Raw genomic sequence first — 16,344 nt, 5'->3', positions numbered from 1 at the left:
AAAATTTGAAGTATAGTTGATTTACAATATCACATTAGTTTCAGGTGTACAACATAGTGATGAGTATTTTTATAGATTATACTCCATTTAGATTTATTACAACATAATGGCTGTATTTCCCTGTGCTGTACAATCGATCCTTGTTGCTCATCTATTTAAAGTTCTTCAAATACACTCAATGAGAAACATACTAATCCTAAAAAACAATTCATTGTTATCTGAAATTCAGCTCTTCTCGGGGTCTCTTGTATTTTTTCAGTTGGTAAATCTGGCAATCCTATTCTGGCCCTCTTCTCTCACTCCCTGCACATCTGGCTCACCCTGTGCCTTCCTCCACCTGCGTCCCCTGCAACACCTCAGTGCCCGCCCAGCAGGACCCTTCCCAGCCCCCTTGTCCAGCCTCCAGCCTTTGTCACAGAGCAGCTGCCTGCTGGGTCCTGGGTGCTGCTGGAGGATCAGGGCCCCTAGGGTTGGAGGAGGGGTGGGCACTGCTAGGCTTCAAGGCTCCTGAAATGATTATTCTTAAGGAAGAAATGTATCCAGAGGGCTATATAAACATTGGACCATATTTAAATGTATCTATGGAACAAATTAGCAAAAACGCAGCATAACTGCAGTCTTGCTCTCCATGATATAATTATAGAATTCCTTGAAAGCCACACTGATTTGTAATGTAACTGCTCAGGGTGGGTCCTGCCACAGCCACGGGGAGGGACACCTGTGGCTGGAGGAAGCCAAGACTGGACTTAGAAGGACCCAGCCAATGGTGACAACGTGGTCTCGGGGTGGGGAGGGAAGGCAGCTCAGATGTAGCCTGCAGTTTATCTTAGTTGACTGGCAGAGTGTTTTAAAAATCTTTGAATTCCCTGCCAGCTTCTATTTCTCATTTTGGGGTTTTTTGGGGGGGGTAATTAGGTTTATTTATTTAATGGAGGTACTGGGGATTGAACCCAGGACCTTGTGTATGCCAAGCTCATGCTCTACCACTGATGTATACCCTCCTCCCCTGCCAGCTTTTACAAATCAAGAGATTTCACACACAAATCCAAATCTTTGGTTTCTTTTGAGAAATCCAGACCTGTCCCCATGGCACCTCATGGCTGGGGTCATGAGCAGCAACCCTTTTAGAAAGAGTCCAGGCCCTACAGGCATTTAAGCCTGTGAAAGTTGGTTGGGGAAAAACAAGGATTCAAAGGCCAGAGGCAGGTGGCAGAGGGGCAAGTCCAAAGGGAAGCGGGCAGGGACCTGAGCCAACTTCAGGGCAGGCAAGTCTGGTTCCACACCACCGTCAGCTCATCACCGGGAGTCTTCTCAGAACTTTGAGGGAAAAGAATTCACCATGAGAATTGTGTCCATATCTTTTGATCCAGTAAAGGGTACACATTTTGTGGAAGAAAAGTTAACAGAAAAAAATTGTCTTTTTTTGCACTTGGATTTGCAGGTGAGGGAACTGGTAATTGATGTTTTATATACATTTTAAAGCTTTCTGGGAGGGGTGAGGATATAGCTCAGTGGTAGAGTGTGTGCTTAGCGTGCACAAGGTCCTGGATTCAATCCCCAGTACCTCCATTAAATAACAAACAAATAAACCTAACCCCCGCCCCAAAAAAGCTTTCTTACTGCAGTAGAAAGAAGGGTAGTTTCAGTACAGCAATCACAAATGTGGGCCTTTATACTTTCCGAATGTGCTGGACACCCTTAAAGAAAAGCTAATGAGCTTGCCTTTGCTTTGTTTACATCAGTGTGTTCTGACTTTGGGGATCCATCATATCTTGTCGTAACAACCACTGTTACAGCGCTTATGAGATTTAAAGTCTTTCACTCATGTGTGAATCACCCAAATCTTTTCAAGAGTCTCTATATGTGTAAAGAAAATGTAATCAGCTAGGTTTTTTCCTGACATGAGAATTCTTACTATCTTCTCTCTCGTTTTCAGAGTCAGAGATTTTTCAAAGAAATAGTTGTTTTGGGCAAAGAAAACATGCCCTTGTCTTGAAACTTTTTCTCAGCTTCAAATCCAGCAGGCAAGCCCTGACTGATCTGAATCAATCAGTCCTTTCTTCAAAGGGCAAACACACGTGGCTCAGTGTTGGTCAGATTCTTCCTGCTCACTGCTCCATGGATGTTCCACGTGCATTTGTGAAAATAAGCCCAGCTCAGGTGGGGAATGGTGAATGCCCTCACCTCGTCCACTGTTGGCTGCTGTACCATGGACCTTCTGCCGGGTGGGCCTTGGTCAGTGTTGGCCAAATGTCGAATTCAGTCGCCTGCAGGCACATCAGCTTTGAATGATGTGCTACTTCTCAAACACACAGTTTTGACAAGTATGCAGCGAAGTATCAAGTGCCTAGGTCTAGCGGTGACATTCTATAACCACGTGCTAAACACTGGCAACTGTCCAAAGCTGGTCAGTGTGGCAAAGTCTGAACTGCTCTTGTGTTTGGAATCTTAGTGAATGTTTTTGTTTCAGCTTTCCCTGTAATTGTTTTATTTTTGTTGACCCCCCTGGTTTGTTTTACAATAAAACTTACAGTAAAATTTCCAGTATTGTTACCAAACTGGGTCCACTAGCCCTGTGTGCAGCAAAGCAAATCTACTGACATGTGGGTTGTGGTGAAGGAAAGTACATCATACATCGCAGAGCCCCAGCCAAGGAGAACCAGCAGCTCATGCTCAAAAGACCCGAACTCCAGGAGGGCTTTCAGAGAAGGGTTTTCAAAGGCAACATTAAGGGTGAGGATGGCGGCTACTGGACTTTCTTCTAACTGGTTGGTGATGGGGTAACAGTGTGATGTTTCAGGTGCTAACATCATCAGCATTCTGGTTTCAGCTGGCCTGAAGTCTACGCGCTTGCGGTCAGCAGTTTCCCTCTAACGGAGTTTGGTTTTTGTAAACAGCAGCAGCAGCCTGGGAATGTCCGCCAGACATTGTTACCTACGTCCTTCACGCAGGAACTGAAGGTCCTGTGACTGCTACATGGCTCATCTATCCTTTAAGTGATTACCACTTCCCCTGCCGGGCTGCTGTTCTTTGTCTCTGCATGTCATCGCTGCTCTGATCATTAACCCTCAAGCCAGACTTTTGGAAACTCAGGGGAGGTTCAGGGGACTTAAGTTTTTCCCCTTAAGCAAGAGGTAAGGAACACCAGGGGTCTGCTGATGCTCGGTTTCACTCCTGACCCCATGGCCCCCCTGTCTGAATTAGTCCCCCAGGCAGTCATCTGCTGCAGAAGCGCGGGGAAGGCGGTCAAAGCTCCTAACGCAGCGGCTGCGCAGGGAACATTTACGAGGTGACACCAGTACGGGCGTCAAGACGGGAACCCCTGTCCCAGAAAACCCGACGGGCGGGGACCGACGAGCGCGGCAGCCGCGCGTGGCCCTCTGGGAGATGGAGTTTGGCGCCCTCTGCGCAGGCGCAGTCCCGACTAGTCACGGGCTCAGCCTTCGCCCTGCGATCCACGAAGATGCGGCGTGGGAGGGTCCCGGGGTCGGATACCAGGCTGAGTTCGGAGGGTCTGCGAGACCTAACTCGGAATCCGAATCCCTCTGCCTCGGCCCAGGGCGGGGTCGGGGCGAGCGCGGAGGCACCGGAAGTGTGCGTGCCGCTTTCTGGGAGATGTAGTTTAGCGCGCCTGCGCAGGCGCAATTCGCTGCGTGGCGACCGCGGCCTTTGTCCTGCAGTCCGCCGGGTAAGTGAGATTGGGGGTGTTCGGCTCTGGGGAGGCCGAGCTAGGCATGGGTCCAGGGCCTTCTCTGGGGCCCTGGCCGGGGTGTGTACCCAACCGCGCACGTCTAGGTCGAGTCCTTTTTGCTGCTTTGGTCCCGGGGTTTGGGTCAGTGGGGGCGGGGCCGAGTGGGCGGGACCGCTTGGGAAGGAGGGTCCCAGCGTCTTAGAGGAGGTGTTGGGGCCGGGGTTGAGTCCTGGCTTTGGCCAAAGAGATGGGGTCTCGGGCTTGGAGCCACAGTCAGAGAGACTAGCTGCCTCGACCTTTCAGAGCCTGGAGCCAGCCTGACCTGCATCCCTCCCCCGTTTTGGTGAGATGTCCAGAGTTTCGGGGGTGGGGAAGGCCAAGGCCCCAGCACCGTGTCAGCTCTGGAGCCTCACCTTCCTGAAAGTGAGGGAAACCCAAAGCACAACATTTTAATCCTAGCCACCTGGGACCCATTATATTAAACTCTTATTGAGCAGCAACTGCATTCCAGGCACCATGCAGGCTCCTTCATTAATTCAACAAGCAAGTATTTAGATGGCTGCCAAGGTGCCCCATCATATCCAAGAGCGCCCAACATTGTCTGTGCCCCGGACGCCAGGAGAGTCAGGGCGATGACGACAAAGCCATAAAACGTCGCTGAACAAGATAACTCCCACCCAGGAAACTAGTAAAGACAACGGGGCACAAGCTGGATGGGGCAGAATCAGGGGTGCAGAGGCAGGGCCACCAAGGGCCCGTACAGAGAGAAGGGGAACACGGCCTACCTTTGGCCTGAGTTTCACTTTGGCAGTCAGCCAGGGATGAGCTTGTAAATGGTGGGGAACACAGGGGAGCTTGAGTAGGTGCTCATTTGATGCCCGCTGAAGCACTGCTTCCCTCCCAGGAACTGTGGCCTTCCTGTGTATTCTGCTGCCCGCCGGGCTCCATTTTCAGTCCTTTTCCCATTTTAACTCCTAAAATCTCTGTGGGTCACACCCTCTTTTTGTGGGAGAGGGAAACTGAGGCACACTCAACAGTGCCCTGAACCCCAGAACTGTCTGGCTTTCTGTCACAGTAACAGAGAGACTTACCACCCTGGAAATCACCTGTGCAACCGCTACCCACCCTCATTTTCCCTGTATGTGGAATGGGGTAAGGGAAATTCAAGATCATCCTTCACCAGTGCTTGGAATAGCACCTGGGCACACAGCAGGAGCTTGGAAAATGCCAAGCTAAGGGTCCACTGCTGTCGGGTTTGGCTTCGGTGCTGGTCCAGGCTCCAGCAGCTGCAGCGCCTTCCACCTGCGCATAGGGCTTCCAGGGCCCGGCGTTCCTGATCACTGCAGCTGCCTGCTCAGTCTCTCACATTCCCTTTCCCCCCAGAACTTCCTGCAGAGGAGCTGGCTGTTCCTGCAAGAGGCCAGAGTAGGAGGGAATGACCGCTGGGCTCCTCACTGCTGTGGACCCGGTGAGTACACTGCCACCCTCACACTTGGGCTTCCCAGACTCCAGCCTGGGCTCCCCACCAAGCTCATTCTGCCCTCAGGGCCTTGGCCCTCACTCTGCTCCCTGCCAGCAATATGCTTTAGTCAGCTCCACGTCTTCTTCCAGATCTCACCTCACCACCTCCCAGAAGACCTCCCGGATTCTCCCCTGCCCAGTGCCAGCCTGGCAGACATCACTCATCCATCTCACTGATGCATCTGGCACTTTCCCGACATAGGGTTCTGGGTCTGTTCTCCCAGCTCGCTCTCTCCATCCAGTCCCTTGGCAGACGTACTGAGCACCTGCCATGAGCAGGCACCATTCCAGGTGCTGCAGGGGCCAGAACAAACAAAATGAACAGAGATCGCCACCCCATGGGGCTCAGAGACCACATGAGGAATGTAAATGTGCCAAATGTTGGGGAGGGAAAGAAGGTGGGCTGGGGGACCAGGCATTAACCCGTACAGCTCGGGAGGTCCCCCTGAGGAAGTGGCGACCCCCAAGCAGAGACCTGCAGCAACACAGAGGGTGAGGTCGAGGCCCACAGGAAGAATGTTCCAGGTGGAGGGAACAGCACGAGCCAAGGCATGGAAGTGGGACCCTGCTGGGCACTTATGAAGAGCCTGCAGAGGAGGGGCTGGAAGATGGAGAACGGGGTTTTTCTACGCCAGCCGCAGGGGCGCGTGGCCTTTGGTAAGCAGTTCTGGCTGGTTTCGCCATGTGCAGAGGCCCTGCATACAGTAGGTGCTGAGTGAAGGGGGAACGATGAACGTTCCCAACTCTGGTCAGTGCTGGCCTCGCTTCACCCTGTTCGTCCCCAGTCCATCCCATACGGTGGGAACAAGGAGGAAGCCACAGCCCAGAACAAGTTGTGCAAGCGGGAGTGGCCGGGCCGGCCTGAGCTTGACCGCCTGCCCCTCTGAGGCCCCCAAGGCCCAGCCCACGTGGCCCTTCCTCCGGAAGCACGCTGCCAGGTTCTCCCGAGCGCCGACCCTCCTGAGACTTTCATGTTGCCTTGCCCGGACCCTTCTCCCAGCACCCAAGCACCACGGGGAAGGGGAGGTCTTGTATCCATGGTCTGGTTGCGGCTCTAGGGGACCCCAGCGGACGGTCCAGCTGAGGCGCCGGAGGTTCCCCACCCCCAAGGGCAACCCCTTTCTCCGTCGATGTGCTGTGATATCTTAGGAGTCCTGTCCAAGGAGGAGCCAGAGAGGGTGCGAGTTTCCTGCCCACCCACAAGGCCCAGAAGTCTCCCAACCCCCGGGTCGTCTGTCAAGGAGGTGGCTCAGGCCTGGCCAGCAGGTGGCTCTGGACCACCAGTTCAAATCCCAGCTCAGCCATTCTCCCCCCCGGGGACTTTGGGTGACTTCCTTGGCGTCCTCCTCTGGTGAGCAGGGGTTGGTTTGTTATCCATGGCCCAGGCTTACTCAGTGAGCGATCCACATCATCTCTCAGCACCGTCTGTTTGCTCTGAATTTTTAAGATTCACAAATTTAAAGTTCTTAATGTGTCAAAACGCTGGTATCTTCCATGGTGATTTCTGGGTTGATAAGTTGGCGGACTTATTTCTTTAAGGCCACATAGTCCCGGAATGTCAGTCTCATTATAAACATGTCGAGCAACACCTAGAAAGTCCCCCTTGCTCCCCAGCGCCCGGCCCAGGCTTCCCTCTCAAGCTGCCGCTGGTGTCACTTCCACACACCTCCGGTTCCTGTGCTTACGGGTATGTTTTCAGACAGATAGGAATTCAAGTTCTGTTTTACGTAAACAGTTCTGTGCTGGCAATGTCCGACCATTTGAGATTTTTCCATCCGGAAGGTTGCGCCCCAGCTGTGCGTCACAGTGCTGTGCTCTGCGGCGGGGTGAACCTGACTTTGGCTGCTCCCCTACCAGGGGTGTCTGGGCTGTCAGCGGCTTCCTGTTAGGTGTAGATGAGGCAGCATGGGACAGGGCTCTGCAGGGAGAGGGATGGAGGGGAGTGGAATTGCTGGAATAACGAACGGACGCGCTTAGAAACCCTGCCGGTGGTAACAGTAGCCCACGCCCGGGTACACACCACCCTTCCTCTTCTCCGAGGGTCCGGCTCCCCGTCCCGTTGTCTGCCTTTCACGTACTGAGCTTCACTTACTGAGCTGTCAGCCCCTCACCTGCACAGCCACGAATGCTCTTCTTTCCACTTATGCTGCATATGCTCATTTTGCTGTCCTGGCTTGTAGTAGCTTTGTCACTAGAAGTCACGCACTTTGCTCAGTGTATGATTTTCCTGTTGATTCTGTAACAAACCCCAACAAACTCAGTGGCTTAAAACCACACAGATGTATTATTTTATACTTCTAGAGGTCAGAAGCCAGAAAGGCATCTCATGGGGCTAAAATCCAGGTGGCAGCAGGACTGTGTGCCTCCTGGCAGCTCTAGGGGAGAATCCACGTCCGGGCCTTTTCCAGCTCCTAGAAGCCTCCCACGTCCCTTGGCTCCTGGCCCTCTCCCATCGTCCAAGCCAGCTTGGCCATTTCAGTCTTCCTCTCATCCCGCCACTGTGAGGCTGACTTTCTGTCTTGTCCCCATTGAAAGGCTCTTGCGGTTATACTGCTTTCACCAGGATATTCCAGGAGAATCTTCTAAGATCTGCTGACTAGCAGCCTTCATCGCACCGGCCACCGTAATTTCCCCGTCGCTATCCAGGGTTGGTGGTGACACTGTCGTGCCCACCACACTCATTTTTCTTCTTTCTAACTTCTAGTGTCTTATATTTTGTGTGAAGACTTCCTCTACCCCCAGTTTATTAAGGGCTTATACTTCTCCAAATTTTCCCCTTTTGACATTTAAGATTTCTGGGATCTTTCTGTATTTACAGTGTGAGGCAGGTATCTACTGATTTTCTCCCAGACAGAGGGCCCGTGCCCTGTTGTGCCTGTTGCTTTGAAATGCGCCCACCACCACACATACTTTCCACTTACACGTGGAGCTTCGTGTGCTTGGATTTAATTTACATGGTGAACAGATTCTTATTAAAATCGCCCAGGTCCAATCCTTAGACCTGCTGCTTACTAGCTTTATAACTGGGCAAGACTCTTAAGTGCTCCCAGTCTCTGTAAAACGGGCTCGCAGCAGCAGGGACCCTCTCCCAAGATTCCTGATTAGATTGGATGGGATGAAATCTTGGCCCAGGGCCCAGCACGGGCACTGTGGGTGAGGGTTTCATTGAGTCATTTTTTTAATCTTTCATAACTCTTACAGAATATATTTCAGGTTGTGGTGAACGGTGAGGATTTAGGTAGGTTCGCCCCTTGTCAGGCTCACCAGTTATCATCAGTGTGTTTTCTGGGCAGTCTTTCTCTTCCTTACTAATTTGGGCTTCTTCCTTCCTGTGTTAGGACCTAGTTTTAGGCTGAGCTAGTCCATGAAGCTCCCATTTCCCTGCCTGCTGCACGTGGTTTTAGTCTTCATCATTATCATGTATATACTTCCAAGTCTGGTGAAGTGTATCCAGACCCATAATAATCCTTAACCATGCTATCCCAGTGCTTAGCCCCTGACACGTGACCTGTACACATAAGCCATTATCATTGTTACTCCTAGTTGGGAGGACGCAGAGGCCACCATCCCCTCCCTACCAAATCCAGACACAAACCCAGGTGCCAGTGGAGACAGGGCAGGTCACGCAGATGGAGGAGGCACATCTGGCGTACACAGTAGATAGAAACTGTCTTCCCTTCCCTGAAGAAATGGGCTCTCTCCTGCCTGACATCTGTCACTCATAATTTGACTGGCCTCTGTCTTACTGATTCATAGGAGCTTTTTACATATTAAGGAAAGAAATTAGTACCCCACGTACGTCACATGTTGCGCATACATTTCCCAGTTCTTAAGATTGATGGTAGTTTTTACAGTGCATACGTTTTAATTTAGTTGAGTATCTCAATTCAACTCAGTTTTTTGGAGAGGAGTGTCCTAGTCGAAATCTAAGATGTTATGTTATCCAACACGATCAGCCTGAGGAAAGGGAGAGCATCTGTGTAGGCCTGACCTGCTCCCATGAGGGCTTTAAGAGCAGAGCGTTTTCCCTGGCTGGTTGTAGAAGTGGGAGGGACACATTCCGTCTTTGCTGGGAGAAAGCAGGTATCCATGTTGTAAACTGTCAACAGAGAGGGGTGGCTTCCAGGAGCTAAGAGTGACCTCTGGCCAACAGCCAGCCAGAAATTGGGGACCTCAGCCCTACAACTGCAGGGGGCTGATTTCTGTCAACAACAAGAATGGGTGTGGAAGTGGATTTTTATCTCTTATTTCAGAATAGAGAATTCAGCCATGCTGTATTGGAGTTCTGATACAGGATTCTGAGATAGTAAATGGGTGTTGTTTTAAGAGACTAATTCTGGGGTAACACGTTATAATCAACAGATAACTAATGTGGGCAGAGGGGAGCAGCTGGGTTTTGTGTCATGATCAGAAAGGTCATCGCCACCTGAGATTTTTTTTCTAATCTCTCCTTTCCTGAGGCTTTGTTTCATTATGTACACATCTTGGACCCGTCAGGGTGTTATTTTGGGCAAAGGCTGCAGCAGGAATCCAACCTGACAGTTTTGCAGGTGCCCCTTCCCCACTGCCTGGCACGGCTACCACTCTGAGGGGCCCCCAACGCAGGTAACTCCTGGTGACTGCACTATGCTCCCCCTCACTGTGGACTCCTCAGCAGCATTTCTTATTTGAGAGACTTTCCCCCAGCAGGGCCCCAGGCCCCCCAGGAAAACCTGCCCCCAGTCCCCAGACCCTCCCATCCACTGGCCAATGTTCCCGTTCACCAGCCGCCAGCCTGGGGACACTGAGGACACTTGTGTGTGATGTTTCAGGAGCAAGTGACTTTTGAGGACGTGGCCGTGGACTTCACCTGGGAGGAGTGGGGGCAGCTGGAGCCAGCCCAGAGGACCCTGTACCGAGATGTGATGCTGGAGACCTTCGGGCTCCTGGTCTCTGTGGGTGAGGTCTGACCCCTGGACTGACTGTGATTCTCCTGGGATAAAAGTGGAAGTGGATCTAGGCCTGAAAAGCAGATACCTGGGATGTGTCTTGGGCTTCAGTGACCTGACTGTTTTAGGGTAGAGAACATCTGTTAGGATGTTTTGGTTACAAATTACAGGTCCTACTAGCAATGCCAGAAGCAGAAAGTCATGGGGTAAGAGGGACACACTAGGTCCCATGACCACAGAGTCCCAGGGCAGACCTGGGTCTTCCTAGGGTGCTGTGGGGACCCCCTCCACCCTGTACCTCTTCCTGCCTCCATTTGCAGATGGGCCCCTCTGACCGTGACAAAACAGCAGCCAGGGTGTGTCTCCTGGGTCTAACAACTGTAGAAAAGTCAGGGTCTTTGTCCCGGGCACCTATCAAAGGCCCAGGCTTGTCTTGGTCCCCTTGACACTGGTCATGGTTGCCAGAAGGCAGTGGAAGAAGCAGAGCTCTGTTTGGCCCCCTGGGGCCACGGATGGGCTCTGGGACCAGGCGGGGAGGAGGACCCTAAGGAAGGTCACGGGCCTTTACCACAACTCTGGCCTCTCAGGGAACCTTCCGTCAGGTGGACGGAAGGTTGGGGAGGGTCCTAGGAAACAAATGCTTACTCTGGGTCTCCCCCGCAGGGCACTGGCTCCCAAAGCTGGACGTCATCTCCTTGCCAGAGCAGGAGGTGGAGCTGTGGACGGTGGACAAGGGAGTCCCCCAAGGTGTGTGCCCAGGTGAGATGCAGGCCCTGCAGGTCTGGGAGGAGCCATTTGCCCACCGACCCCCGGGTTCTCTCTCTGTCCCTGCCCTCGGATTCTTCAGAGCAAACTGACTACTCAGTCTCTCAGGGAATTTTCACCAGGCCCCTGTTTGCTGTGATTGAGACCAAGTTCCCATCTTCACTGATTTTGCATTCTTGGTGAGGGAAAGGGCACTCAATAAATAGCTAACGAGAACACTGTGACCATGAAACAGTCTGGGAGAACAGAACTCCAGGTAGAGAAACAGCAAGGACAAGGACATCAAGGTGGTGCAACAGGCAGCTAGTGCTGTGTAACAGACACTCCAGCCTCAGTAGTTTAAACTGAAGAATCACTATGACTCTTGCATCTGTGGGCTGGTGGATCCTGGCTGGGCTCTTCTGTGTGACGGGGACTCCCTGATTGGTGCTGTGACAAATTACCACAAACTTAGTGGCTTAAAACAACATGAGTCATCTCACAGTTCAAGTGGCCATAAGTCCAAAGTGGGTCTCCCTGGGCCACAGTCACAGTGTCAGCAGAGCAATGCTTCCTCTGCAGGGTGTGGGAAAATCCATTTCCTTTCCTTTCCTTTCATCATCCAGCTTCCAGAGGCTTCCCACACTCCTGGACACATGGCTGGTCTGTCTTCAGAGTCAGCAGTGGCTGGTCAGGCCCTGTCACATCACGTCCCTCTGACTCTGACCCTCCTCCCTCCCTCAAACTGAACAACTCTTGTGGTTACACGGGGCCCACCCCCACAAGCCAGGGTAACGGCAAATGACTAGCTAATGTCAAAAGATAGCAGCCTCATTCCTCCTTGACATTTAAGGTACCCCCATAAGCAGAGGTTCCTGGGATTAGGATGTGGACACGTTTGGGAGCCACTGTTTGGCTAACCACGTCTGCTATGACCCTTTTTCCCCCTTTACTTTTCATTGGAGTGTAACATAAATGGGAAGGGTGCCCACATCACACTTCAAGGCTAGTCTGGTGTCAGGGTGGGGACGTTGTGCACTGAAGCCGCAGTTGTGCAAAGAGGGCTGGGAAAACAGAGCCCAAAGGAAGGAGGAGAAGGGAAGGGGGTCTGTGTCTCTGGCACCTCCACTAACTTTGCTCGGGGCTGGGGGTCCCCTGGGCCTGGGGCATCTGTCGAGTCACCCTGGAGGCTTGCTCTCTCCTCAGCATCCTCCCTACCCTCATTCTCTGTGCTCCCCTCCCTCTCCTGTTCCTTCCCTGGTTTGCAAAGACCTATGTTTTAATGGGCAAAGCCACCTGTGCCTCAGTCCTTCCAAAACCCTCCATTTTACTCTTCCATCTGCCCACCTACCATGGACTCTTCCCCCAGAACCGGGACTAAGGGACATTTCTACTGTTCTGTTTCTTTTAGACTTGGAAACTAGACCCCAAACCAAACTGTTCACTGCAAAGCAAGACATAACTGAAGACATACCTAGCAATTCTGCAGTAGCAAGGTTCCTGTGGGAAAGTCTCTGGTGCTCTAAGGGTGACAGTGCTGAGGGCCACTGGGCGCAGAGTTGTGAGAGGCCAGGGGGCTGTGCGGTGCAGGTGGCCTTCGTGTCTGTGAAGACGCCCACTCAGGAGCAGCAGCAGGGAAATGGGTCTGGGGAAAACTTGAGTCTGAGCCCCAATTTCCCAACTCAAGCAATGACTCCTGAAAGGCAAGGCCGCCCCACATGGGGAACACATGGAAGGATGGAGAATCCAGACTCAAATGCTCAACAGAAAATCTGTGCAAAAGAGAAACCCTACAGATGTCAGGACTGTGGAAAGGCCTTTAGTCACAGCTCGGGACTCATCGAACACCACCGAACACACACAGGGGAGAGGCCTTTCGAATGTCATGAATGCGGAAAAGGCTTCCGAAACAGCTCGGCACTCACCAAACACCAGAGAATCCACACTGGTGAGAAGCCTTACAGATGCACTCAGTGTGGGAGGACCTTCAACCAAATTGCCCCGCTGATCCAGCACCAGAGAACTCACACTGGCGAGAAGCCCTATGAGTGCAGTGAATGTGGGAAATCCTTTAGCTTCAGGTCATCCTTCAGCCAGCATGAGCGGACTCACACAGGCGAGAAGCCCTATGCGTGCAGTCACTGCGGGAAGTCATTCCGGCAAAGTATCCACCTCACCCAGCACCTGCGAATCCACACCGGGGAGAAACCCTACCAGTGTGGAGAGTGTGGCAAGGCCTTCAGCCACAGCTCATCCCTGACCAAACACCAGCGAATCCACACAGGGGAGAAGCCCTACGAGTGCCAGGCGTGTGGGAAAGCCTTCACCCAGATCACACCGCTGATTCAGCATCAGAGGACGCACACAGGTGAGCGGCCCTACGAGTGCAGTGAGTGCGGGAAGGCCTTCAGCCAGAGCACACTCCTGACGGAGCACCGGAGGATCCACACGGGGGAGAAGCCCTATGGGTGCAACGAGTGTGGGAAATCCTTCAGCCACAGCTCCTCGCTCAGCCAGCACGAACGGACACACACGGGCGAGAAGCCCTATGCGTGCATTCAGTGTGGGAAGGCCTTCCGACAGAGCACACACCTCACTCAGCATCAGAGGGTCCACACGGGGGAGAAGCCCTACGAGTGCAGCGACTGCGGCAAGGCTTTCAGCCACAGCTCGTCCCTGACTAAGCACCAGCGGATCCACACCGGGGAGAAGCCCTATGAATGTAACGAATGTGGCAGAGCCTTCAGCCAGCTGGCTCCACTCATTCAACACCAGAGGATCCACACTGGGGAGAAGCCCTATGAGTGTAACGAGTGTGGCAGAGCCTTCAGCCAGAGCTCCCTCCTCGTAGAACACCAGAGGATCCACACCAAGGAAAAGCCCTATGGGTGCAATGAGTGTGGGAAATCCTTCAGCCACAGCTCCTCGCTCAGCCAGCATGAGAGGACGCACACTGGGGAGAAGCCCTACGAGTGCCGGGACTGTGGGAAAGCCTTCAGGCAGAGCACACACCTCACTCAGCACCGAAGGATCCACACGGGAGAGAAGCCGTATGAGTGCAGGGACTGTGGGAAAGCCTTCACACACAGCTCCTCCCTTACCAAGCACCAGAGAACTCACACAGGGTAGACCCACCTTGTGTGCCTGGACACAGGAGAGCCTTAAGCCAAATGCATCCCTTACTAGATCTGACCCAGCCGTACTTCTGAGAAACAGCACAGACATATTATACACAAACTTTCATGCACAACACATTCCTCAGACCCCCTCAGAGAGTTCACACTGATGGAAGTGATTGTAGGAATACAGCGCTCTGGGTCCTCAAGCCCTGGATATCAGATCATCCAGACATTAGGCGAGTGTGGAGTTAACCACTGTTGAGGACCTTCAGCCATGAGTGCCCACTACTGCTTCATTATAGAGCCTACAAAAGAGAGAGCTGGAAAATAATGCAGTGGATCTGGGGATGGCTTCTGTCTAAGGATTCACCATATTCCAAACCAGATATTTTCAAAATGGTGAGAAATCCACCAGATAGATTTCATATAAAGGAATCGAATGAAGTCAGAATTGATCATTATTGTATATTACATTCTTGGGGAGAGGGTGCTTCTGAATGGTGCAAATTGACTCTGATATTCCCTAAAAACAATATGGCAGAGTGTTCCAGACATGAGACTGGCATATTTATGGAATCACCATGAATATTCAACTTTCTCAGTATAAAGTTTTCTGATCAAGGTGCATGGCCACCAGCCTCAAAGATGTGAATTCCATATGACAGAGTATGTATGTGGTATAAACAGATTTTAAAGTAGTTATCTGCATTATGTTGCAATAAGTTGATCTTTATATGCAATGGAATTGAAAAGATTTGTGTAGGAAGACTTGAAATGTAAAGCCACTTCCAAGGAGTCTTGCAGATTCTGAGATGGCTTTTGCTTCTCTGATCTTGCTATAAATTTTCCTACAGGTTTCACAGGCATTAGAAATGCAGGTGTTGGTGTTTCACAAAAAGAGGAAGATTTTTCCTTTGTTAAGCCACCATCTTATGAGCAATAATAGCACCTCTATGTTGGAAATTTATGTTTTGCAATATTTTATCTCTTGAGAAATATATAAGTTAATCTTTGGAACTGTCTTTTCATTGATTCTTCATCCTGATGTTCAGTGAGCTTTTGTTTTTATATAATTTAACTTGAAGGCAGTCTGTAGCATTTCACTGAACCCTGAATCCACTAATAACAGGTACCCTGACAGCCACTATCCTTAAACAGTGACTTCTCACTCTCATTAGAACCCATATTTAAATTGCATTGGCTGAATTTGGTCACAACCATCAGTTTGGGTTATATCAGTTTGGTTTTTTAATCATAATGTGGGACATGTTTCCAGTTAACTTGAGATTTCTCCTTTGGGGGAACCATGTTGCAGATAGTCTTCCCATACTGTTCCTCAGTATGCTTGTAGAATGCCTCCTCTTTTTTGGAATTAACTTAAGTCATTTAAAACCACTTAAGAAAATCGGTAAATAGTGCATAGCAGCACACTCCAACAGAAACAGCACAAGTCACATTGGTAAATTTAAATATATAGTAAGAGTTCCATTGAAACAGCAAGAAGAAATAGGTAAAATTAATCTACTGCTTGTCCCTCTATATCCCAAATGTTACCACTTTGACATGTTGTTAATATTAAAAAATCACTGAGATTTTTGCTTTCTTTTGGCATACTTTGTATTTGAAATCCAGTGTGTATTTTATATTTGCAGTCCATCTCAATTTGCTGTAGCCACATTTCAAGTGCTCACTTGCCACGTGTAGCCAGGCAAGGTCTGTACTGGATGGGGCAGCTCTATAGCCTTGGTCCTTTGGTCAGTTGTTTTGTCCTCCCTCCTTTGACTACATGTATCCTCTTCCCTTTCCCTGCACATCTGTCCTTGTGTAGCTTCTCGTCCTTAGGAAATCAGATGTGCTAGGGAGATCAGCAACAAAGTCAATCAGAATAGAGAGAAGACAAGGTGAAGAATGGCCAGAGATGATAATAACACCCGCATTATTATGTGTGTGTGGATTGGGAGGTGGCGGGCTCACATTAGAGGCCTCCACACTTATGATTTGTTGGCCTTTTCAGAGAAGCTTGCCCTGATGCCCTGGTGAACACCTGTTTTATAACTTATTTCTGTCCTTAGTTATTTTGGTGCTCACGTTGTCCCAGGTATGGCCAGTCCCTTCAGGAAAGCTCCTGCCATGCATGTGACATGCCTCCATCATTTCTTGAACATTTCCTTTCTTTTTAGTATAAGATGTTATAAGCGCATCTTGTTTCTACCCTGAAGTCAGCCATATTTCTCCAGTTCCAAAGAATTGGGGCGGGTGGGGTTTGCTATTTGAGACCAAATCTGAGTGTCAGGTTTGCTCACTGCTACTATGGTGTCTTCTGATGAACCAGGAAATAAAG

At 50.9% G+C, this 16,344-nt stretch overlaps 1 protein-coding gene across 3 annotated transcripts; it reads left to right on the top strand.

The window, feature by feature from the left end:
• The first annotated feature begins 3,350 nt into the window (after positions 1-3,350).
• On the top strand, positions 3,351-15,599 carry ZNF135 (zinc finger protein 135). 3 transcript variants are annotated; one of them, XM_032487450.1, is made up of 6 exons: positions 3,351-3,688; positions 5,075-5,159; positions 5,303-5,869; positions 10,024-10,150; positions 10,804-10,899; positions 12,296-15,599. In XM_032487450.1, exons 4-6 carry the CDS (start codon positions 10,117-10,119, stop codon positions 14,011-14,013), a joined length of 1,848 nt encoding a protein of 615 aa, XP_032343341.1. In that variant the 5' UTR covers positions 3,351-3,688; positions 5,075-5,159; positions 5,303-5,869; positions 10,024-10,116; the 3' UTR covers positions 14,014-15,599. The 3 variants fall into 3 exon arrangements, with proteins under 3 accessions (XP_032343341.1, XP_032343340.1, XP_006191463.1); XM_032487449.1 differs by lacking the exon at positions 5,303-5,869 and having other exon boundaries at positions 10,804-10,887; XM_006191401.3 differs by lacking the exon at positions 5,303-5,869.
• Positions 15,600-16,344: the final 745 nt, after the last annotated feature.

This window comes from Camelus ferus, chromosome 9, assembly GCF_009834535.1.
Source record: "Camelus ferus isolate YT-003-E chromosome 9, BCGSAC_Cfer_1.0, whole genome shotgun sequence".
Taxonomy (NCBI): domain Eukaryota; kingdom Metazoa; phylum Chordata; class Mammalia; order Artiodactyla; family Camelidae; genus Camelus; species Camelus ferus.
This window is presented reverse-complemented; position numbering and strand designations above follow the sequence as displayed.